The 23,965-nt window shown below is 43.6% G+C and overlaps 6 protein-coding genes across 6 annotated transcripts; 4 read left to right on the top strand and 2 right to left on the bottom strand.

The window, feature by feature from the left end:
- Nucleotides 1-255: 255 nt before the first annotated feature.
- BDB00DRAFT_753191 (kinase-like domain-containing protein) lies at nucleotides 256-1,953 on the top strand (the record flags this gene model as incomplete). The annotated part of the gene is made up of 5 exons (XM_053118675.1): nucleotides 256-600; nucleotides 750-1,040; nucleotides 1,107-1,203; nucleotides 1,303-1,434; nucleotides 1,508-1,953. Coding segments are annotated over 5 exons (1,311 nt in total), but the record flags the coding sequence as incomplete, so codon positions are not given.
- A 9,957-nt stretch (nucleotides 1,954-11,910) lies between these two features.
- On the top strand, nucleotides 11,911-13,391 carry BDB00DRAFT_794938 (uncharacterized protein). The gene has a single exon (XM_053121342.1). The coding sequence runs from the start codon at nucleotides 12,008-12,010 to the stop codon at nucleotides 13,019-13,021; it is 1,014 nt and encodes a 337-aa protein (XP_052985906.1). The 5' UTR covers nucleotides 11,911-12,007; the 3' UTR covers nucleotides 13,022-13,391.
- A 1,973-nt stretch (nucleotides 13,392-15,364) lies between these two features.
- Nucleotides 15,365-16,383, bottom strand: BDB00DRAFT_753176 (Isochorismatase-like protein; the record flags this gene model as incomplete). Its single annotated transcript, XM_053118673.1, has 4 exons — nucleotides 15,365-15,541; nucleotides 15,660-15,776; nucleotides 16,006-16,148; nucleotides 16,260-16,383. 4 exons carry the CDS (start codon nucleotides 16,381-16,383, stop codon nucleotides 15,365-15,367), a joined length of 561 nt encoding a protein of 186 aa, XP_052985905.1.
- Nucleotides 16,384-17,935: 1,552 nt separating this feature from the next.
- On the top strand, nucleotides 17,936-19,882 carry BDB00DRAFT_866501 (uncharacterized protein; the record flags this gene model as incomplete). Its single annotated transcript, XM_053126234.1, has 6 exons — nucleotides 17,936-18,419; nucleotides 18,556-18,741; nucleotides 18,880-19,206; nucleotides 19,354-19,622; nucleotides 19,724-19,786; nucleotides 19,859-19,882. The coding sequence occupies 6 exons, from the start codon at nucleotides 17,936-17,938 to the stop codon at nucleotides 19,880-19,882; spliced, it is 1,353 nt and encodes a 450-aa protein (XP_052985904.1).
- Nucleotides 19,883-20,414: 532 nt separating this feature from the next.
- BDB00DRAFT_794935 (uncharacterized protein) lies at nucleotides 20,415-20,851 on the top strand (the record flags this gene model as incomplete). Its single annotated transcript, XM_053121341.1, has 1 exon — nucleotides 20,415-20,851. A coding segment is annotated over exon 1 (218 nt), but the record flags the coding sequence as incomplete, so codon positions are not given.
- A 517-nt stretch (nucleotides 20,852-21,368) lies between these two features.
- On the bottom strand, nucleotides 21,369-23,962 carry BDB00DRAFT_753052 (armadillo-type protein; the record flags this gene model as incomplete). The annotated part of the gene is made up of 11 exons (XM_053118662.1): nucleotides 21,369-21,515; nucleotides 21,597-21,685; nucleotides 21,762-21,840; nucleotides 21,912-22,011; nucleotides 22,207-22,367; nucleotides 22,480-22,581; nucleotides 22,661-22,789; nucleotides 22,874-23,017; nucleotides 23,129-23,224; nucleotides 23,434-23,582; nucleotides 23,782-23,962. Coding segments are annotated over 11 exons (1,377 nt in total), but the record flags the coding sequence as incomplete, so codon positions are not given.
- Nucleotides 23,963-23,965: the final 3 nt, after the last annotated feature.

Here is a 23,965-nt window from a genome sequence, read left to right as displayed (position 1 = left end):
CTTCTCCTTTTCACTTACAAACTCCCTTTCTTCTATCTCTTCTTCCGTCAAACAAACAGTTTTTTTTGTCGTGCGTTTTCCTCCTTCGTCCTTTCTACTCCTCCTCCTCCTTCGTTTTGCTCCCTCTCTTCCACTCTTCCCCTAATATACCCATTACCCGATTCCGCGCCATAGTGCTTCATTACAACCAACAACACAATGCCTCTTCGTCATGTTACGGACCATTTCCGATCGAAATGGCGGAGATCGAGCAAGATGGACTCGACGCTGCCACCCACACCGTCTTCAACAAAAAAGCCAGCGGCAGCTTATAGCGGGAGCCAACAGCAACAACAGCAAAAGAACACAGAGAATACCCCAAATAGTAACAATACCAGTGTCCCTTCTTCAGGGCAGCAACAACAGCAGCAGCAGCAGCAAAAGACGTCAACAAACAAAAAGACAACAGCATCATCATCCACAGTCCTGGCGCCACCCAATCCAGATCTGCTACTCCAGGGCATTGGCGAATACATGTTTGTGGAGCCTTTGGGCCATGGAAAATTCAGCAAGGTCATGCTTGCCGAACATTATCTCACTGGGGAAAAATATGCCGTCAAGGTAAATCCAAGAAAAATATCAGTAAAGAAGCAAGAAGAGAATACTGATGCTTTTGCTGTTATTTTTCTTCCTTACTAACCCTCTACTACCTCATCCCCCACCCTCTCTTCCCCCTCTTGCTCCCTTCCATCCCTCCGTAACTCCTTTAGATTATCGATAAACGAGTCCATGATTACCGTATTCTTTCACGGCTGATTCGAGAAATTGCATTAATGGAGGCACTCGACCACGACAATATTGTCCATCTATACGAGACGATTGAAACAGCTGACTCCCTCTTTCTGATCATGGAGTACGTGCCAGGCGTTAATCTTGACGAGTACTTGCAGCAGCAAACGAATCGAGCATTGTCCGAAACCGAAGCACGTGCCATCTTCCGTCAATTGGTCGCCGCTGTTGATTATATCCATTATCGATGGGTCGTGCACAGAGATCTGAAGGTTGGTTCATATACCTTGTCTTTGTTTATTATACTAAAATTGATCCTTGTTGCTCTTGCTATGTAGGCACCTAACATTCTACTCAAGCCCGATGGCCAAGTCAAATTGGCTGATTTTGGTTTGGGCAATCGATTTGGATTGCAACGCCTCAAAACTATCTGCGGTAAGCAGCTTTTGCTTTGCATTGGCGTAGTAGATGGGGGTTGGGGTGGGGGAGGGATATAAAGCTTCAATGCTAACATGAGGAGTTACACAAAAAAAGGAAGCATGTTGTACTATAGCCCGGAGATCATCACTGGCCAAAAATATGTTGGACCTGAAATCGATTGCTGGTGCCTAGGCATTCTTCTGTTCCGAATCACCGCAGGACACGAACCGTTTGGTCATGCGCGCAGTAAGTTGACTATCACCAATCAATTGCGATGAGCATCTTGTTGCGTACGATATTCTTACAAAGATCATCACAGCTGTGGGGGAACTGAAAAAGGATGTTGTAAGCGGCAATTATCCCATGCCGTGTCACCTCAGCGAAGATTTAAAGTCCACGATCCGCAAATGCTTGTCCCTTGATCGGAGGAAGCGGTTGGGCGTACGCCAAGCGCTTCAAGGCGACCCTTGGTTGAACGATCACGGACGGCTGGAAGATCCTTTCAGCCGAAACAGCAATAACAACCTGAATGCCGAAGAGGCCATTCGTCTACGCACAGACCGCGAGCGGTCTCGGCGGCAATATTTGCGAGATATGGAAGAGGAGAAACGAAAAGGCCTGCGTATTCGCAAGACGGCCATCTACCACCCGGTCAATACTACCGTCTATTTCACTGGCAGCGTAGCACATAGTGCCATATCCAGCGTGGATGAAAATTTCGACAAGGTTGAGTTAATGCGCGCAAACTTATTTCAGGAAATCCGGGTCATCTTGGACCAGGTGCGTCTACGGCCCATCAATCATATGAGCATGACCGACCTCAAATCCCCGTTTTTGCATATTTTCCGAAAATTCAAACTTCCTGAACAAGCGCGTATACGCAAAACCACATCCACCCTCAACCTATCGCAGCTGTATAAACGCGTGACAAAGGACCAGATCAGTTACTATACCATCGAGTGCAATGTACGCGCCGTCTCGTCCACAACGGCCGTATCGGGCTATTCCACAACCTCGCTCTCTACAAACTCACTAGAGAATAACAATAACAATAATGACTCATCAGCTGCTCTTCCTCCGCTCGCAACCACTACTGCTACTGCAGCTGCCACATCAACAACACAGCAATTCCCGTTACTTGCGACCTTATCTGCCCAGCAACAAGATGAATACGAGCTGATTCTACTGGTCCAATCCGCTTGCGAATTACTTGGGATTACCTACAAGTATGAATCCAAGACACAGCTTCAATGTGTGCTCACACTTCGTAATTACACGCCCGAGCTGCAACAAGAGGAACAGCAATCGGCATCATTCCGTTACCATCCAAAGCTATCCCAGCAGCATCATGGCAACCCTGGCTCTCGTGACAATTCTGATGTATGCTCAGGTACATCGAGTAGGGCGTATCCTAATCAGCAACGCCGTCGAAGCCAGCTCTCATCCTCACACGATAGCGAAAGCAGCAATTTCAGTGATCACAGCTGGGCTAGTCGATGGAACCGAGGCCTGAAACGCCTTTCGCTTCCAATGCTGTACAACCACTTCAGCAATACCAATCTCAGCCAACAACAACGGATATGGTCCAATTCAATCCAAGTCAACTCATCTGCCGCCCCTGGAAGTGTAGCAAGCACGGGTGGAGGTAGTACAAAGCACCACAAGTACCAGCAACATCGCCATCCTCAGCAACAACAGACCCAACCATCATCCCAACAGCAATTAGATACGGAACTGACTGATGATGACATGTCAGTATTCATGGTGGAAGCATTCGCCGTGCAGCAGCACCTCCATCATCAAACGAAATTTGGAAAACGAGACAACAACAACCAACACCAGCGTATTGTCGGTTTACGCTTTTCAAGTGTCAAGGGCTCCTCCAAAGTTTTCAAGTTTGCAACGGGTTGGATTGGAGGTGTTCTAACATCAAATGTGACAGCAAACACATTCACATCCCCATCCAACAACAATCCTTCCAAATAGTGGTTATAGCATATCGATGTATAATGCTAATTTTATACTATTTATTCAATCATCTTCATCATTTCATTTCGTGCGCGCATATATCCTCATCTCCCATACTCATACCACATCCTCCCTTTTCGCCGTTTTATTCTTCGCCTCTTTTACATCATCATACTTCTCGTTCCCTCTTACTTCCCTTCTTTTTCAAGTTTCTTGTTGTAAATATATTAGTATTTCTTTTTTTAGCTATTTATTAATAGTGCATATAGTATAATATATATCATTGTCACCTTTTTTGTACTTATTCGTACAGCAACAACAAAATTCGCAAATGTAAAGACCACTCTTTCTACTTCTTATCTTATCTTCTACTTACAATCTACTAGAGCAAGCGTACATTATTACAAATATATACGCTTTGATCAGCTCCTTGATGATATATACCCCAATATTGAAAATTCGTATCTTTTCTTATAATCAAGCTACTACAGTTCTAAGATTCATTATATATTGCAAGCGAACGAGCTTTTAAGACTTTCAGGTATGATATCATGGTTTTTATCCTTTTTGTATGAGGACGATCTGAAGGTCTTTATGTCTTTATTTCCAGAGAAAACGCTATCATGACACAACCATTCTGTCGCTCGTTGTACATTACCTTGATATTAGGGCGGTGGTATAAAATTTGAACCGTTGTCATGGCAAATAAGAGAAACACTATGAATATGACACACTGTTGCTACGAAAAATCTGAGGATTGCCAAGGAAACCGCTAGCTTAAAAGTCGGTTGCTATGACTTGAAAGATTAGACCGTTGCTGCGATGATCAAACTAGCTTGAAAGTAAGCCTTCATCATAAGACGGATCAGAAGTTGTTGTTGCTTCTAAGGTGTTATCATAGTCAAGGTCACTGTATACCCTACTAGCCGGGAAACAACATTATCAAAAAGACTTGCATAATGTTATATACTCTAAAATTTCTTTTCACAGCCCTTTCACACTGTAGAAGGTTTATAAAATGGTCATTCTGTACAAACATCATTGTTTATCAGACGCAACAATACAGAAAAGCAGCTGAGCCAAATTTTTCTGTTGCGTTAGCTGATGTGGCTACTAATGATTATCCTAAATAGGGGGCCAAAACTAAAAGTACAATGCTTGGCAGCAGTAGCTTTCTTTAATACAGCAACTGTCTTGAATAGCTGTCACCCCACCTACTAACTATGTCAGCCCCGTTTCCAGGCACAATATATTTTCATTCGCTCTACTTTAACTCATTCTCACACTTGATAATCTTCCTAACCTCATGTGATCCGCCTTCTCTCTCTTATACCCTGTAAAATCTTGGCCTCTTGGCGCATATTATTTGGATGATCATAACAAAATTCTTGCACTTTGTTATATGTTGCTCAGCATATTTCTTGTACCACAGGACACGGGGCATCATCATCACTCGAAAAAGCAAAAACCCGATGGTCGGTGTTTGCCACTTTTAGATATACCTTAATTTTGCGATTTTCAAACACTCTGCTTTGGTTGTGGTCCCCATTAAGCTAAGTACAGAAGATGTTCTCGACAAACAAACAAAGTCCAGCACATCCTTTTGTTTTCCAGAAAGAAACCGTTCCTTCGGGTCCAAGTAATCTGATACGTTTTCACCGCACCTTAACCTGTCTATGTTTTTCTAGCAAGGTGCAGAATGAAATAAATGTGAAAATAATGTTGCGGGCTCATTAGTACTAAAGAGGCTGAGGAATGGACAGTAGAAAACATACTGGTGTACGTGGTCGGGTATCCTATTGTTTGGATGCGCTTCTAAATGTCGTGTTACGGTCACACACGGACAAAAAGCATGAAAATGGATTCCGGATTGCCCTTTGCATGCATAAGCTATATATGATCATCATTCCACATAACTTGGCTCCTTGTGTATCCCCCCCTTCTTTGTTAATGAAACGTGGGTACTCTTCACTGTTTTTTTTTCTAATTGTCTCTCGCTCTTTGTCACGACTCAGCAAATTTCCATTCTTATCTCGTTACTGTACAAAGTTATTTATCAATTAAAGAGAGTCCAACCAGAACAATTACAAAGAAAAAAAACGTGCAATATTTGAGATGCTCAATCGATACTCTAACTTCTTACTCCCTACCTGACAATATAGTGAGACGACAGCTAAAATTTAGGCAATTATATTTTTTGAACATCGTGTTTCTACCGGGCATTTGGTAGTACATACAATATGTGTATTTTACTGTTGTGTAATTCGTTTACAACAACAAACTGGGTGGAGTGGAAACAAAACTTGCTGCTGCACAAAAACTTGTTTCATGAGCCATCTTTGGCAATGGCATAAGCGCAGTAAGCATGTACATTGTGCATATCCTAAAAGCTCTTTGATGTCAATTGCAGTTTGAAGAACAAATCCAGCAACTTTATGTGTTCTACAGCTGATTGACACTACTAGGTGATGCATGATGTTATGTCTTTTATTGCTTATCGTCATCAACCTTCAGTGTTTTTTTATACATTTACCTTTTCGCAGCAATGCAATTCTGTAGCCAGCGCCTCATTTCGCATGGGGTCCATAAAAATAGAGTATATTCTGTGTATATATAAATACCATAGCACCAATAACCTTCTCTGCAAGAATTACTTTATGGGCACATAACAACAATGATGTTCTCATTAATGGTGACAATGACGATGAGTCTGTTTGCTTTTCAAAAATATATGTAACAAACAAAACATGGTATATGCTCAGGTAGATCCGGTTAACAGGAGAAGCGAGATCAGGATTATCCCATGTGACATTGCTTTTTAATTGTGTAAAGACCGCGTAATATTGATCGTATTTTATCTTATGAGAAGCAGCAAACACCGCTTATTACGAAATTATATTTATTACAGTTCTGACCGTTTTATATATTTTACTGCTGTTTTTCATGCCTAGACATAGATGATTGTTAACAAGAGAAAGCAATAATGTACGATGAAAGTATATTTATCAGCAAAGTAGCCTTAACTGTTGCACAAAGTTCGTTTGTGTTTTTTTGGTGCGATTTAACTGGTTGCCACAAGGTTAAAAGAGCTGCTACAGTAAACTAAATATGTGGATAGCGGCCAAGTATGTAATGATCACAAAACACACTTGCTATGTATTGCTAAGTACTGCCCGTGGTATGGATATACTATTTCATTTTACAAATGTCATCGTTATTCTATCTGTATATCACACAGAATTACTGATATTAGGTGTGCTGTTCAATGAATGTGTGAGTATGTACATACTAAGTACATGCTGCTTAATGGATGGAAAAGAAAACTTAGATTTCACGGGGAACGTTGTCCTGGTGGAGTCAATTTTCGATATAATGGGTTTTGAGCTTGGTAATTCATCTAAACGAGAGAGGAGGATATACAGTATGCTTCATTACAGAAAGACCTGTTGCATATACATGGTGTTGTTATTATTGAGAAAGAAAAGGTAACAGAAAGAAAGGAGGATGGAATGCAAGAGGGTACAGGCATCATAAAATGGCGTTTTGCGGACCTAGTACAAGTGTCATCAAGAAATGAAACGCAAAAAGCATAAATCCGGGTGGGATCTGGGTAACACAACGTTAGGTCACTACAAACGTAACGGGATCTTCGGCTCCCATCGCTTTTCTTGTTACCACAAAAAAGGACTAGTAACGGCGCACTAAACTTCCTTTTTTCCCCTTAGTCTCCTCCCGCCTGCGGAACACAAACTCTTCTTCCTACTATACATACAACAACATTATGTGATCAGGTGAAACTCCCCCATCTTTTCCTCTGTTCCGTAATCATGTCTGCAGTAGCTTGGTACCACGATTATTCGGTTCTCTCTCGCTCGCTCTATTTTTTACACGACATAAACTTGGGGGTTAGGGAAAGAAAAAAGAGCAAGCGGAGGGAAAAGGAAAGCATCGGCTCGGGTCTTTGCTTAGTTGGTTCCGTTGCTTGTGTGGCTTGTTATTCTATTTGAGTTATCGATCGTATGAGTGGAATCTTGCTAACCGAACCATCGTGGGGTAAAAAGCTCGAAAGAGACTGCTGTAAAGCATCATATAACAATTAAGCTACACCTACAGAGTTTAATTAATAAACCAGAATGCGTTACAAGACAATAATAATAATCATGCAGGTATTTTCTGACACTCAAGGAGTAAAAGAGAGAAAACAGGGTTTAGTATCAAGCCGAGAAAGCTATGCTAAAAGGTATTTTGATGTAATGCGTAGCAGCAATATTATCTTCAGCAAACAAAAGTAGAGTAGTAGTAGTTGTTGTAGTAATACTAACATTAATAACCGTATAATGTATCGGAACAAAAGAAGGTTTATTTCGTCAGGATTTTTTCTTGTGTAGCTGTGAAACTTTCTATATGGATCACTTGTCACGACGGACAACATAACAAAGAGGGTGTGTGTGTATTTACAGGCTATAGCAGCATCAAAACATCATCCATGACCAGCGATTATATTCTATCGCCAAGAACTACTCTGCTTCATAACACACAGGAAGTATTAATTGGCATAACGTCAGGATAGACTTACCATGACGGTTGCGTATTTGTATTGTTTTTGTGTATCCCACATTAGGTGTTTTGGCGGGCAACTCTTTTGCAGATAATAGGATCGGGGGGAAGGTATCTTAGGGGGAAAGGGGTTGGACTCAGAAAGGGAGGAGGGTGGCGGGGGAACAGCTTGCTAATTGGGGGAGGGGATCGAAGAGAGGGCGTTTGAGAGCGGCGTGCGTGCTGTCGTTACGCGCGCTCGCGTTACTTGTTGTGCAATTGTTGCTATGCACAGAGTGACAGAGACGGACTGCCATGAATCTGGGGGGATTTTATGGAAATACATAGTTGGTGGCAGAGAGGTAGACAATGAGTGAATCCTGATACTACTACTACTATTATTACTACTGCTACTGCTACTGTGAGGGTTAAATTGTCAAATCCAAATACAGAACAACAGCAGATGCAGCAGTACATCCCATACTGCGAGCAGTGTTTGAGCGAATAGGCCAACTGACTAACTGGAGAGTAAAATAAAAAAGCAGGGCCACCACTGCTATCTTTACGCAGCGTAAACAGGTCATCCATCGTCTTCGACCTGTGAGCCCAAACAAAAAACAGTATACGCTTTTCTTCACTTCTTTCTCTCTTCTTCTACTACTCCCTCTGTTTACGCTTTTTTTTCTCACTTGTTTCTTCCCTTTTACTAATTTCAACTCTTTTGCTACGCAATGACCTCTACACGCTTCCGTTGGCTTTCCTGCTCTAAAGATGATTTCCCATTCAAGCGACACAAGGTACCCAAAGCCTGCCAATTATGCCGACAAAAGAAAATGCGCTGCGATGGCGGTAAGTCAAATGAAAAACAAGCAAGGCCTCAAGTTCAACACTAAAAAAACAAACGCTAATCCCGGATCTCATCTCTCCCATAATTGCGCATGCCCTCCACAGTGCTGCCGTGTGCCCGGTGCACTCAGCATAGTCTGGAGTGCTATTACGAAGACGAGGGCCGGCGCCAGCGGTCCGAACACACCAAAGTCAAAGATGAGGTTTCAAACAGCGACGACAGTAGTCATAGGGACGACAACACCATGGCAACCTCTGGACTTTATAGCTTTTCGGACGAGTCAAAAGCAGCAGCAGAACAGCTGTTAAGTCTAGACAAAGAACCATCTCGCGACGGTCTATTTCCACTTTCATCGCCACAATTACAGCAAAAACGGTCATCAACATCATCATCAGCAGTTTCGTCAGCATCCTCACCACTACTATCACCATCACCATCAACATCTTCCCAAAAACCACAGCAGCAACAGCAACAGCATGAATACATACGATCCAGCCTGAAGCGAATATCATTTGCCAACGATTTATACGAGTCGATGCGTCAAAACGACTCCAATGTAGTTACCAAAAGCTACTTATTTGGAACACAATTGCCGCCGCTTTTGTTTGATTTCTTCAACCTGACATCGCAACCATACAAGATATGGTCTTCCTTTATCACGCAATTCAGCCTTCTTTTAAACAAGAGCAACAGCAAGAATAACAGCAACAACAACCGCCATGCTACTATTCCGGACAGTCTCGCCAAAGATGTGATCACTTTGTTTTCCAGATTCAACTTATTGTACAGCGCCATGTTCAATTTCCCTCCACTGCATCACGCAGTTGCACCCGCATTGTCGCAGTTATTCTGCGGCAGCGCCTCCGTCAACAACGCAGCTACTCCCAGTACCATATCCTCGGGTTTACAGACACCCACAAGCAGCAACAGCCCGAACAATAACAGTAGAAATGACAGCAACAACACTACGAGTCCAATTGAACAGACGATGGTTCTTGCCATTCACGCAGTGGTGTTCCATGCTGCCTTTCAATCGCTCGCTACCAGCTGTCAGAATATTGCATCCAGCTTAGAGCATTATGCCGACCTGTTCTATCGGGAAGCACACCGTCAGTTTTGGGACGCAACGTTAACAGTTGACAAGAATCGACCGCTTGACACCAGCTCATTACTACGACTGACGCGAGTAGCTATATTGCTTGCACATTACCAATGCGCTGCGATATGTGAAGAGCAGGCCTATACGACGCTGAGAATAGGCATAGGTTATGCATTACGGTGTGGATTATTCGACATTATCAACAGTGGCAATGGCGACCCATCGATTACCGCAGCCGAAAAAAAGCGACTCAAAGCACTGTATCGCATCTTGAACGCATGGAACGTCTGGTTTTCTTTTTATTTGCATCGGAACGAATGGGACAGTGAGCTGCATGGTTATGATCAATCGCTTTCGCCTACCTTGCTCAAAATCAATGATGCAGCAGCTGACAGTAAAGGATCAAAGCAGCAGCGATGGGCCATGCAAGTGACCGACACGTACACCGAATTTTTGAAACGATTGGGAAAAACCAACATGAAGTGCTCTGAGATCAAGGTAAAAACCCGTGCCCATTTGAGTTACCCTCTTTATATTTTTCTCATCTGTCACTCAAAGCACCGCTTATTGATCAACTGCTTTTCATATAGCAACAATTAGAAGCACTTCAAGTTTTGTCCAACTCGCACGGCTATGATGCTCGCAAATCATCAGCCATCCAGCAATCAAAGCAGCAGCAGCAGAACCTTTCTCGACCATCGCAACAAGCAACTCTCCCTGCCTGCATTCTTTCGCTATACCACCACACTTTGACGATCCAAGTGTTCTTTTGCCAAATACCAGCTTCATTAAGTTTGTTTCGATGCAACTCAGCTTCGCTTGCATCCGCATTGGATGCTCAGAGCAACGATAGCAAGGTTACAACCAAACTATCACCACGCAACATGATTTTGGATATATGCGACTCAGCTGCTGCTGATATCGTTCACATTATTGACGACCTCACCATGGACTACCACACACTACCTGGGGAGACTGACCAGGTGCGCCATCACGATCCGATCGTTCATGCTGTCCTTTATCCGCTTTGCATAGCTGCGTCAGTTTCAGTATCCTGTCTTCGGCAACGCAAGCCATTCCAAGCTGAAATGAATGGTGTCCACGACGATAACGACAAGAGCAACAGCGACATTACTACTACTATTAGTAGTAGTGATAGTAGAGCCAGGAGTGCAAGTGGCAGTAGTGTCGGGAATAGGAATGGCAGCAGCAGTAGAAAACAACACCATCTCGGCAACAACAGAAAACGGTCGAGCACACATGCTGCAGAAGCTGTTGAAGCTGCTGCGGCTACTGCTGCTGCAGCAGTTGTCGCATCCACAGAACCAAAAGCTGCTACGCTTATGCCCATTTACAAGCTGCAACGATTGTTGAATCCGATCCGATCACAGATCGAAGTCGCAAACGTGTTTGCAGAGTCCTTTAACGAAATCCAAGCCACAGCAGCCAAGCGACTTCCACCACAAACAACAACATTGATCGACAATAAACGGTTCATCCCCGCACCACCGACGGGTGTGATTAATCCACAGTTACAACGTCCTCCTCCGACAAAGCCTTCCAGATTTGTCGATCACCAATGGCTCGATGCACTTGGACCGGGATGGCCTGACGAGAGTTTGATGAATGAGACATTTCCACTGCAAGCAGCGGGCGGTACAAGTGGACGAGGGCCTGGATATCCTCTTGATCGCAATGATATTGATCGCGAGCAACTAGAAAAGCTGTCGCATAAAAAGGATCTCCGTAGTAGCGGCAATAACAGCACGAGCAGTAGCAGTGCAAGCACTGTGGTTAACGGTATTCAAGCAACAAGTGCCACCACCATGACAGCGAATACCAACACGGATGCATTTAGGACAGCTCATATGTATAGCGAGGCGGCCGTCACTGCTGCTGCTGCTGCTGTAGCGGCGCATAGCGCTCCAGGATTGTCATTGCGAAATACCATGACAGATTCCCTCGATCCGTACTCGGCGGGCGGATTTTCTAGTCGCAAGAGACGAAACACTCTCGCCGTGCAACACCAGCAACAACAACAAACAATACTAGCCCATGGTCAGAAACGCCAATATGCAGCAGCAGCAGCAACAAACTATCCCAACTTGGATATGGATTATTCGCAGCATCAGCAAATGATGGCGAATACCCCGAAACGGATGCGCACAGATAGTGTTTACAGTGACGATGCTGTACGACAGATGGAAATATTGCGTGCTGACACCCGCCATCAGCAGCAACAGCAACAACAGCAACAACAGCAACAGCAACAACAGCGATTGTCAGCGGCGGCAGCAGCGGCTGCAGCAGCTCAGGCAACCACAAACGGCAACTTCAACGCGCAGCAGCACATTCCAAACAACTTGAATATGCAGGATATTCATGACCAATCTGGGTTATCCATGTATACAACCGATTTCTTTCTAATGGATTTGACGGATCCAGCAGCAGCGGCGGCTGTAGCGGCAACAACCAGTGCAGCCTCGGAACAAAACATCTATCAACCACGTATACCTGATCGGACGTCGTTACGTAACGAAGCGCCATCAACACCTGAACCATTCTCATCCACTGTGATGAACAGCACGAGCTCAACCGTTGCCGTGACTGCTGCTTCTGCAGGCAGTAACAACAACAGTGGTGGTTGTGGCATGGTCAACAACATTACATCAAGAGCGCCCAAGGTTACGTTGCTCCCAGCACCACAACCGAATCTAACATCTAACAAGAGCTGGACCCAGTCTCGACAGAAGGATTGGAATATTGACTTTCAACCTTCCATCATTGAAACGCTTCATCAAAACACCCATATGAGTATAGAGCCAGCTTCATTTGGGACTGCCAACATTGTCGATCCATCCTCCATGAGCATCAACATAGATCCCATGACTTCGCATACTACTGCACAGCAACCAAACTTAAACGACAACAGCAATGTGCTTCTTTTCTTCAACACTATGAATAGTCAACAGCAGCATCGGCTATCACAACAACAGCAACAGCAGCAACATCAAGGAGGCGGTAATGGCGGTAGTAGTGGATGGTATGCAGCATCCCCGTCATCCAGAACGCATGCATCATCCTTAACGAGAATGCACCACACACAAAGACCGCCTGGAATTTACACCGATGGTAGTAGACGGCAGCGACATCAGAAACGAACTAGGTCACCACGATCGTCATCGTCCTTGGATCAACAGCCTTCTCCTTCCTCTCATCATCATCATCATCATCCTCCTCCACCTTCACTTTCGGAACCGACAAACTCGTCTGCCAGTGATGGTCGGTCTACATCTGCATCTCCCGCCATGTTTAATCAGGACCAATGGATTAACGTCTCACAAAATAAAGTGCCAACGGATGTGCTGACATCGTGGCCTTGAGACGCGGCTCGCTCTTATAGCATCTTCTATCTATATATTTTACTCTATATTACAGTTTCTTTTATACATACACACGCACACACATTTATATATAACCCCCACTTTTTTTTTCTTTTTGTAGTACATACCTTTGCGATGTATATTTTTTATCACCCTTTTTATGTATTTGGTTTCGTTTTCTTGTCATTATAGTAGTACAATATGTATACATAAATATTATCCAGCGATCCGCATCTTCTTTTTCTCAATGATACATTTAAAGCATCGTACATATGTGCATTAGCATGAAGTAGAATTGGTTGATCAAACACTGGAGTGATTCATAATAAACATACCTGTCTCAGAAATGGGAATAAATTTTATTTTCCTAACAAAAAATCATTACAAACGGAAGACTACTTTCAACAGAGCCAAAGATCCACTGAACCAGCTTATGCTTCGAAAACATCCTTTTTTCATCATTTGCCCTCCTACAACACAATTAATCTGCATGACTGAGAATCGGTGCTTCCGGTGTTTAATATGATAGACAATTAATCTCGTCTACTGTAATATGTATCATAACACATGAATAAAATAGGAAAATGTCTGTTGTTGGTGTCCTGCTTTCGTTATGGTCATATACTTTATGTTATCTATTTAAAAGCATCAAGTACTGACACTTGGTATATGCTTAAACCGTTATTCAATGGTTACAGTATGCTTTAATATGTAAAATTTTTTTTGATACATCTGCACCTATGTACTACTACGGTATTGAGTTCTTCCTTTTGCACCACTTGGTACTTGACGCTATTTCGGTTTTTGGACGACTTGTTAAATTCTTCAAGTATCGCTCAAAAAATGGAAACACTATGTAAATTAAGGGTGATGTTTTTTTTTTCATTTTCTTATCGGCGGCGACAAAGCAGATACATAACAGAGAAGAGTCTGTTATCGAGGATGCGTCATGTACATTTATGCTGTGCACCTACGTACTACTGCGCGGGCCGATCAAGAACTAACATCCGATCCGTATATAGAGCGCCTAAAGTCCGTTTGATCAGCATGGCACTCTGTACGCGTACACAGCATTAAATCCTGCAGTAATTATGGAAATCATAATACTGGTGCTACTACAGCAGCTACAATTACACCGGAGAGAAATCTTTTGTTGGCCGGGCCGGTATCCGGATGACTCTATAAAAAACGAATACCGCGGACGCAATGTACCCTGTACAGTGCAGATCGGTTAACTCCTCCGCCTACTTAGTTTACATAGCAAGTTTGATTATAAGAATGTTTAAGCAGCATAAAACTTCTTTTGATGTGTACACTAGATGCGTTTGGCTGTATTAAGTGCAATATACTGTACGTTTAGATTCGATACCGGCAAAAGGAGGGTTACGTATACTATCAAGCACTCTCTTGATTATAGGGAAGCATGGCAACGATAGCGAAAAGCTGGACGTACATATTGCTTGCAATTATATCATCCAGTACCTGTGCTTCTTTCCCATATTGCCTCGCCTACTGTGATTAATGTACTATGTAAAGCTACGTATGTAACTGGCCCTAATCCTTCTTTACAGCATGTTTTGAAACCGCTATGTAGAAAGCAATAACGTCACTTTTACAGAATGGCGAAGAATGATGAGCTCTAATAGATTTGTAGCATGACCACTAACAAAGAGCAGCAAATGAATATGCATACTACTCTCGATGATATGGGAACAGTTGTTTACGTTACCATGAATGCGCAAATCCGCAGTGTTTTTCTTTCCCCTTCTTTTGCTAACATCCTAAGTACAGTACTGTACGTGTATAACACACGCAACATGCGATCAGTGCTATTTCTGGCAGCCAGTCAATAAACATTTGTTATCAGCGACATATATAGGAGGCTATTTAATGTATAAAAGGAAAAACGCTGTAGAGATATTTTTATGCCATGCTTTGTACAATAGCATTGACAATGCTTCGAAGAAAATCAAATGTCAAGTTTGTTGAGCTTGATGCTGTGTAGGTTGAGACATTGCTCACCGAGAAAAGCCAAGGAAAAACGTGATCAGATAGTGTAATCAATGTTTACGAGCATAGCATATCCACAATGCACATGGCATTATCAACAAAAGAATGTTCGATTGTTTCCAGCATCATAGCGCCATGGAATGATCTACAAGCACTCGCTATATTGATATATGTAGCAAATGCCATCCTTTACACGTTTTATTTATCAAAAAAAAAACAGATTTTTCTTCTAATGTCATCGTCATCCAAACCCTCGGAGAGAGAGAGAGAGAAAGGGGATAGAGGGTTTATAGGGAGGAAGAAAACAAAGGAGTAGTTGTTGGATATATCTTTTTACAAGTTGGCCGAGCCACCACCCATCTTTTGCAGAATCTGGTTCACCTTTCCAGCCTCCATGTATTCCTTTACCAAGGCACTGATGCCCTTGAACTTCTGATCCTTGGAGTCCTGAACAAGTTGGAACATGATAGATTCTGAGGTGGTGATGGTTGCACCTGCCGATCGCATACGCTAATATCAGATAGAGTGTATAAAAAGGGAGATGTGAGATTTTCCCTATCGCTCTAATGACATACATCGTTTCTTTGACTGTGCTTCCCCCCCCCTCCTTTCTTTAGCCCCAACTTACTTGGAGTGCAATGGCAATTTCCGAGTGATTCTGGGAGGAGACGCCGTCTGCAAGGACATGGACATCATAATTGTTTTCTAGGAGATCCAGAGCGGTTTGGAGCACACACACATGGCTCTATATAATTATATACCACGACAATAAAAACAGATTGAGTAACATTTCCCACACACGGACTCCACCCCCTTCACCTCCCGCCCCAGTATGTAGTAACCCTCCCCCCCACCCTTTCCACGCTCCTCGGCATTTCCGGGATTTGTTGATGAGCAGCATCCGCCTCAAAGATGATAATTATACAGAAGGGGAGGGGGAGGGGAAGGGAGGAGACACGAGTGCTTTTTATTACCTCAATGCCAACAAGGATCACGGACCTTGTGTTGTTCTTTTTGAGCACGGTTTCGACCTCAGGAAGGAACATGCTGAATTTAGTCTTACTCAGCGTCAAGGCGGCATCTGAAACGTCGATTTCCTGCACGGTTGGGCCGAAGGCTTTTTGGGTTGGGGAAAAGAAACAAGTCAAAAAAAAAAAAGGTCAGAGAGGAGGTATATAACACACATAACACGACGAGTCTCGCTTGTTGTTATTGTTGTTGTAATTACCTTTGGGGTATTGTTCAGTAACTACTACAGGAATGTCAAGGTGCTTGCTAACCTTCAACTTTAAAAGACAAAGCAAACGCGGGTTTTTTTTTTTTGAATATAATTCAGTTGACACGTTTGTCATTATGAGAGAGAGAGAAGGGGTACGAAAGAGACAAAGAGTTCTTATTTTTGGATTAGTCATACAAACCATTTTGTTGGCAACCGTAATAACCGAAGGGTACTGCCAAATGACGCCCTTGAAACGTTCTTGAATATCACAAATGAACAAACTTGATGTTTGAGGAGCAATCTTTGCAATTTTAGGCAAGGACATTGTATGTGTGTGTGTGTGTGTAGGTTGTTGAAAGAAAGGAAAAAGAAAAAGTTGCTGCAAGTGTGAATCAAAAAAAGCTCAGCGTGTGAATATATGTAAGCTAACGGATTGCGGATTGCGCCATAGCTTTCATCCGAAGCTTGTATGTGTACATATATGCTGGATCAGAGTGGATGACGTTGCACACACACATACATACAAACACACAGAGAATATTCCATGTAGCGCGGTGCACACGCACACATAGCAGAACAGAAAAGTCCTGTGTTGTGATCGACTGCACCAAAGATTTATGCTGTGCTCCACATGGCCCCATTGTTTATCAGTTGAACACAAGGAATTAAGAAAGAGGGCGGGCAACGCAACAATAGTCGTACGATGGATATAGAAAGAATGCAATGGGGGGTGGGGGCTGTTTGTATGTAATATAAATGGCAAGGATTTGCAGCAACACCACGGGCTCCTGTGTGTGCTGGCTATACCAAGTCAGTCAATCTATCTATCTATCTATCAATCAATCAATCAACCAACCAATTAGCATTCTTATCCAAACAACAAGGTAGCATAGCTGCATCGGGAAACTAAACAATAGGGTCTGGCAGGTCAGAATCATACGATAGGTGGTGATCTTGACCAAAACTAGAGAATGTTCATGTAGAGTTGCTGTTACTTGTTACTTGTTGTTGTGTGTATCCAGCAAGGAACCCAGCAAGTGCATGTACCTGAACCGGGACAACAACGACAACACCAACAACATGTAATATCATTCATTACCGGCTTGGAGTCAACCTGCGCGAGGAGCGGACGCTACTGTACAGAGAGTAAGATGCAAAAGGAGGAGTAGTGTTGTTGTTGTTGTTGTTATTACTACTACTACTACTTTTGAAGAGAGCACATAACATCCATTTACGGCACAGATCGACATTGCCCAGCGACGAAATAAGCAATGATCGGCAAGCTGTCTGTAAAACTCCCTTCTCCCTCTCAGCTCTCAGCGTTTCATTTAATTGAGGCCAGTGCCCCCGTCCCTCCAGCATCTTTCTCTCTTCTCTTTTCTTTTTCTTATTTCCCACTTCCACCTATACCTCTTCTTTTCTTCCCCTCTCCTCCCCTCCAACAACACAAAAAGGTTCTGCTGTGGTCTGCCCTCCACCCACCCCTTACTTCTTTTTTTCTTAAAAAAAAAAAAAAAAAAAGACGACCCTGCCTCCCTTTTTTTTTTATCTCTCTTCTCTGTCCACCCTGTCAAGACACACACACAGCCAACAACGACAACAACAACCAGCAACGAAGCAGCAACAACAAACCAGCCAACAATTTGTATTTTCTTCCCTTTCTTCCCAAACATAACAAATACATCATGGTGCCAACGCCCGCAGCCGCCGACGAATATCTGCTTAGTCTGCGAGCCGTGCGAGAACGCTGTTTCCGTGTAAAAGACGCCGGTGCGCGCAACGGACTGCAGCACTTTGACGTTGACCCGTCGAAGCTGCAAGATGTTGTCCAGTTTGTGGTGGCTCTGATCAAGCGTGATTTTGACAATCCCTCTTCAATGCCCGTCCACGGAATCTGGCGTCACTTTGAGACCGGCCGTCCTCGTATCCAGCATCTCCTCAATTCCTGGTCGAGTCTAGGCTTTGACGCGACAGAGCAGACCAGACGGGTTCTGGACTTGTTTGTCGTGGGTGTGTTGTTCGACACCGATGCTGACCATGTTTGGTCGTTCCGCGAAAAGGCCACGGGAAGAACTCACAAGAGAGCCGAAGGTGTCGCTGTCGCAGTGCTGGAACTTTTCACAGCTGGCGCATTTTCGAGTGATGTAAACAACCCTCATCGAGTTGACTGTAAGTAGTGATAGTAGTAGTAGTAGTAGTGTTTGCTTGTCGTGGGATGGCTGGGATGGCTGGGATGGACGTCGGCTCGGGAAGAAAGAGGAGGACAAGAAAGCTAAAAATTTTCAAATGCTATAAACATGTGTAGCTGAGGCTTTAATGAACTTGTCGCTGGAAACCCTTCACGAAGGATTCCAGGTCGATCACGAACGTAACGTTCTCATCGGACTTGAAGACCGTCTTGATCTCTTGCGGCATTTGGGTCAAGTATTACAAGAGCGCGCCGACTTCTTCCAACAGACTGGGCCTGTCCCACGTCCTGGCAACCTCATGGGTAAGACACACTGGCAATGTTTGGTGAGGTTAGCAAGATTAAAAGAGAGAGAGAGAGAGAAAGAGAAAGAGAAAGAGAAAGAGAGAGAGAGAGCGCTAAAAGCCCAGCGGGACTTGTTCTACTGCTTACGTTACTTAGATTATCTCCTGGAACACAAGTCCACCATCAAGACCAAGAAGGGTGCCCTGATTCTCTTGGAGACGCTCTGGCCGGTTGTGCAGGCCATGGGTGAAGTGTATGTGGCCGACCGAGCTGAAGGCAAGGGCGGGATCCCTAGCCTTGGCGACGTGTACCCATCCAACTCAATCCAGTTCTCCAACAACCCGCAGTCCACCGATCACTTGGTGCCGTTCCACAAGATGTCGCAATGGCTTGTCTATTCCATCATTGAGCCCATGGAACGTCTGCTGGGTGCTACCATTGAAGGCACCGAGCTATTGACACCACTTCCCGAGTTCCGCAATGGTAAGCCTGCCTCTTTGTTTGTTTGCTTATACGTAGCCAATGAATCCACCGGGAGGAGCGGCAGGGATAGATAGATAGATAGATAGATAGATAGAAAAAGACACACGCTTCGTCAAGGAGGCTAACACAAAAAGCGGGGATTATTAGGTGGGTTGCTGATGGACACTGGATTCATCTCGCTGAAGCAGCGCGAACACGCTCGCGGCCTCGAGAACTATCACAAGAACTCGCTTCTGCCGGGCCAGCCCAAGATTGAGGTTGCGCCGATGTTTGAGATGAACGACCCTGTGATTATCGAGTGGCGTGCATTGACTACAGCTTATCTGGACCTAGTGGCGGAGCGCGTGCGCGACGTCCTACGATTGAACCGAAACAAGCTTACATTGACACGAGTGATGGACGGTGCCACTTGGGCCGTAAGTGCCTTCTCTCTCTTGCCTTTGTTATTATATTAAATCTTATATTCAACAATGCAGAGCTTGTTGACTCAAAACAAAACCTTATTTCTTTAATTTAGGCCGGCCGTGAGCTTGCTGAGATTTCTCGCCCCAACACTCAAGAGCCGCCGATTATCGTCAAGGTAAGAAGGGCATAGAGAATCAATTGTTGGATAAGGAAAGCTTACCAAACGTTCACGCATTCGTTTCTCTAGTACGGCAAGTTCGTGATGCACTAAACGACGATCACACACACACACCCGACAGTCCTTTTCAAATAACAACAACAAACAATAACGACCAGCAAAAAGCAAAACAACACACACACACACACACACACACACACTCAATAACAAATTACCAACAACAACAACAACAATTATACTTTCTACTATATCGATATCTCTTTTTTTTTTCTTTTCTCTTGTTTATCTATACACACATATGACGACGAATGAACGAACGAACGAACGTACGACGAACGAACGTACGAACGAATGAACAAACAAACAAACACCTCCTTCTTCTTCTTCTTATATAGCCCATTTCTATTATTATTGTTATTACTGTCCACCTTACTCAAGGCCCCTCCCCGCCCCTCTTCACCACCAGCAGCAGCAGCAGCAACTCATGAAAAAGCTGCAGGTTGAATCCTGCCATCCTTTCCTTCTTGCCTCTTTTTTAATGACTATCCCCCACAATAGGAGGCGGGGAGGCAGAGACCTTCTTTTATATTTCTTATCACTTGACCTACCTACCTACCTACCTACCCTCCTCTTCGCATCAAAGCACGGCATCTCCTGTCCTTTCTAATCCCTACATCACTCTAAACCTCCTCCTCCTCCTCCTCCTCCTCTTCTTCACCGCAAACCCCCGCTCTTATACTCTCATTCATTTACTTTTTTTGAAAAAAAGAAAATATGATTTTAATTTTACTACCTTGGCCATTGCTTGTTCAATGGCCAAAAACAACCCTATTTGTGTCACCCAGTATAGATTGTCTGCCCCCTGAGCGGGTGTTTCTTCTTTCGCAGATTAAAGTGTATGTGTGCGTTGCGGTTGCGAAGCCCCGTTCTGTGCATTGTTCCACAAAGGTCATAACAGCCACCCCGACTTACAACAAATTATTTAACGTTAGTTGAGAATACAGTCACATCAGAAAGTAAAGTCGCTGAATTTGATCTTCTCAGCCATCCTTTTTAATTTAGTACCCATCGCCATCAACATGCTCATATCTGAAAATAATATAACCATCGTTTTCCATCCTTCCTGCCATAGAATTATAAACGTATATTAAGCAGACAACTGAAACAGTATAGGCACCGTTCAATAGCTTTATTTTTTTACAGCATTCCTATTACTACACCAAAAGCAACGGGTTGCTCCATATAATGCTATAATACATCTATCATAGCTTCATCATACCTTTTTATCGACCACAGTCAATACCCTCTTCATCACAACCGTTTTTTATTTATGGCCATATTCACGCCGCCGTATATTCACAGTTGTTGCGGTCGTCGAATGTGCTTACAAAAAATCATCGGTGGACAGCAAGACTTTTTGCACGACATCAAAACTCAAACACCGCGACTTTACTTTCTGATGATATGACTGTATGCTAGTATATTCTGGACTGGACACTACTTTTTATATACACTTGATCAAGAATAAGCAGTACAATGTCAGCTCTTGGCTTAATAATGCGCGCTTCTTCTTCTTCCTTTAAACGACGTTTGTTAGACCAGGCGTCTCCTCGAAGAACTTGTCCACTAGGTTGTTGGCAAATGTATAGAGCTCTGGATCTGGAACTGGATTGACAGCACCCAGCGCCTCGACGCATCCAGGTGTTACCTGCACCACCTCATTTCCCTGAGCATACAAAATCCATAAAACCTTGTGAGCTCACCCCACCTTAAACTGACCGAATGTGTGTGTTCATGGAAAACTTACTCGTGGCACGCGCGTCAAAAGCATCTCAATGTACGAAAGCCCAAGTCTCATTTCTTCTGCGTCTTGGGATTGAACCAGGTCAACATATGCTAGACATTTAAAAAAACAGGTTTTAGCGGGATCTCTTTCTTCTTTGAGACACTTTCTTTGGTTTTTTTTTTTTACCAGGCAATAGTCGCTGATGTGGCAGCAGTAGCATATACTTTTCACCGTGATATGCAATGTTCAAAAGACAGGTTGCGGCCTAAGAAAAGAAAAAAGGTAGGTTTAGCTTTGAACTATTTAACCAAAAGACATGTGCCAATTCATACGTACCCCCTTGCGGATATCCAATGCACCATGCTGCACGAGGGTGTCGGCAAGATATGCGATTGCATTTGCATCCACTACTCTTTTAACAATTTCTGGGCGTTGTCTGTGCGGGGGATCAAGTCAAATTAGTACCCGATGGGGCCATTGTATGCATATGCATCTAATTAACTTTTTTTACAAAACTTACGATGAAGTGATATTGGATAGGACCCAAAGTGCTTCTTTTTTGACCACTCTGTGTGTAAGATTATCGTCAGTTATTGAATCCTAACTAATAAAAGAGTCCTTTTTCTTATACCTGTGCTCAGAGTGAGTCAATAGAAGCAAAGTGAAGAGGAATCCATCTTGATCAAGCAGAATTTCAATGTATTCGTCAGGACCGCCACAAAGATTGCCTAGCGTACGCAGCAATGGCAGAACCACAGGTCCTTGTTGGCATAAATCACGCAGCTCGCGTACCTAAATCCATATTTGTTAGAATTGCAGATGCCACGTTTTCTATCACTGTCTAATGCATCATATTGTATTGAACAGTAGCGGAGAAGAGAGAAAGAGAGAGGGAGATACACACCAGTATACCCGCAATTCCTTGCTGCATGATCTGTTGTCTGAACTGGAGCGATCCAGCTGTCAGATAGCTCATGACCCAGCATACTTCAGTTACAGTATCCGGCTGGAAGAAAAGAGAGGTAGTATGTGATGAGGAGCCAGTTTCCCAACCAAATAACACACATACAACACGTCAAACTTACCGTCTTGTCTCGTAAGTGTCGGAACAAAGGCTTTGCAATTGCTGCCACGATAAATTCATTCAACTGTCTTTCGTTTCCACGTGCCAAGTTTGCAAGTGCAAAGCATGCAGTTTGTACTAAACGTGAATCCTGTAAAGAAAGGATTTCATTTATCGATAAGTTGTCGACGCTGCTTTTTCTCCCTTACTCCTTCTCTCAAAGTATTAACCATACATTGGAATCCAAGAGTCGAACAAGTGGAGGCACAGCGCCATTGTTCCTAATCAGGGTCCGCACTTCATCATCCTCGCTTGTCATATCACCTAATTCTTCGGCTGCCATATTACCCAGTGCACCTGCAGCAGCTTCACGAAGACTCTATATCGAAGATATGCATATCCTTCTTTTTCAGCTGCTATTCTGAAATGCCACCTCCCAACAACAAACCAGCCCATATCATTTTCTTCGTTTAAAGAAAAAGTTCTTTACCAAACTGTCAGCATCCAGAAATGAGACCATGTACGGAACAGTTGTTACAGACTTGATCCACAGTTCTTGCGGTCCAGCTGCGATATCTGTTATAATCTCACATAAGAATCAGCATTTACTACTCTCAATCTCTACAGCCCTTCTTGTAAACAAAGACTTTTACTTGACAATGTTTGGACCGCCTGCAACCGTTCTTCGGGATCCGTGCCAGACATCATACGCTACTCTCGCCCCCCCGGAAAGACAAGGTTAATCTCTTATCCAAAAAGTTCCAATCTTTCAGGGAAATCAATATCCATCATTACCGTAAGCGTTTCAATGCAGTCACCGTGCGTAATATAGTCGATGAGTGCTTGACAAGGTTCAACGAGATACTTGCTCAAATACTGTGCTGCTTCCATGCGAGCGCTTTGATCGGTACTTTTCAGGTCTTCAGCAAGAGCACTGATTTGCGCTTCCGACAAACGATAGTAAGGGTCAATGTCCTCTGAATTGATTTTCATCATATTCAAGCAAGAAATTAATATAGGTTAAAACGAGGTCTCTCTCTCTCTGTGTGTGTCTCTCTCTTACTCAACACAATGAAATGGCTTAAATGTAAACATATAAACTTTAGTTACCATCGTGTTCATTGATTGAAGGCATTTCGTCACCGGAGCTCTCTCGTTGTTCATGACGAGACAAATGGCGGAATCGTTTGGCACTAATGAGCTGCTCGCGATGTTTCTTTCGTAATGATTCATCGAGAACGACGCGTCGCTCACGAAGTTGTTCTGCAGAACCAATACTGTTTCTTTTATATTGGGCTCGACGGTCGGGCATGTTTTTTTTCTTTTT

This window comes from Zychaea mexicana, assembly GCF_025766255.1.
Source record: "Zychaea mexicana strain RSA 1403 chromosome Unknown BDB00scaffold_1, whole genome shotgun sequence".
Lineage (NCBI taxonomy): Eukaryota > Fungi > Mucoromycota > Mucoromycetes > Mucorales > Lichtheimiaceae > Zychaea > Zychaea mexicana.
Note: the sequence above shows the minus strand (reverse complement) of the source record. Positions and strands in the feature narration are given on the sequence as shown.

Bases quoted from the DNA above. Each gene is read 5' to 3' on its own strand.
- BDB00DRAFT_794938 (XM_053121342.1), top strand. From the start codon at position 12,008: ATGCAGGATATTCATGACCAATCTGGGTTATCCATGTATACAACCGAT.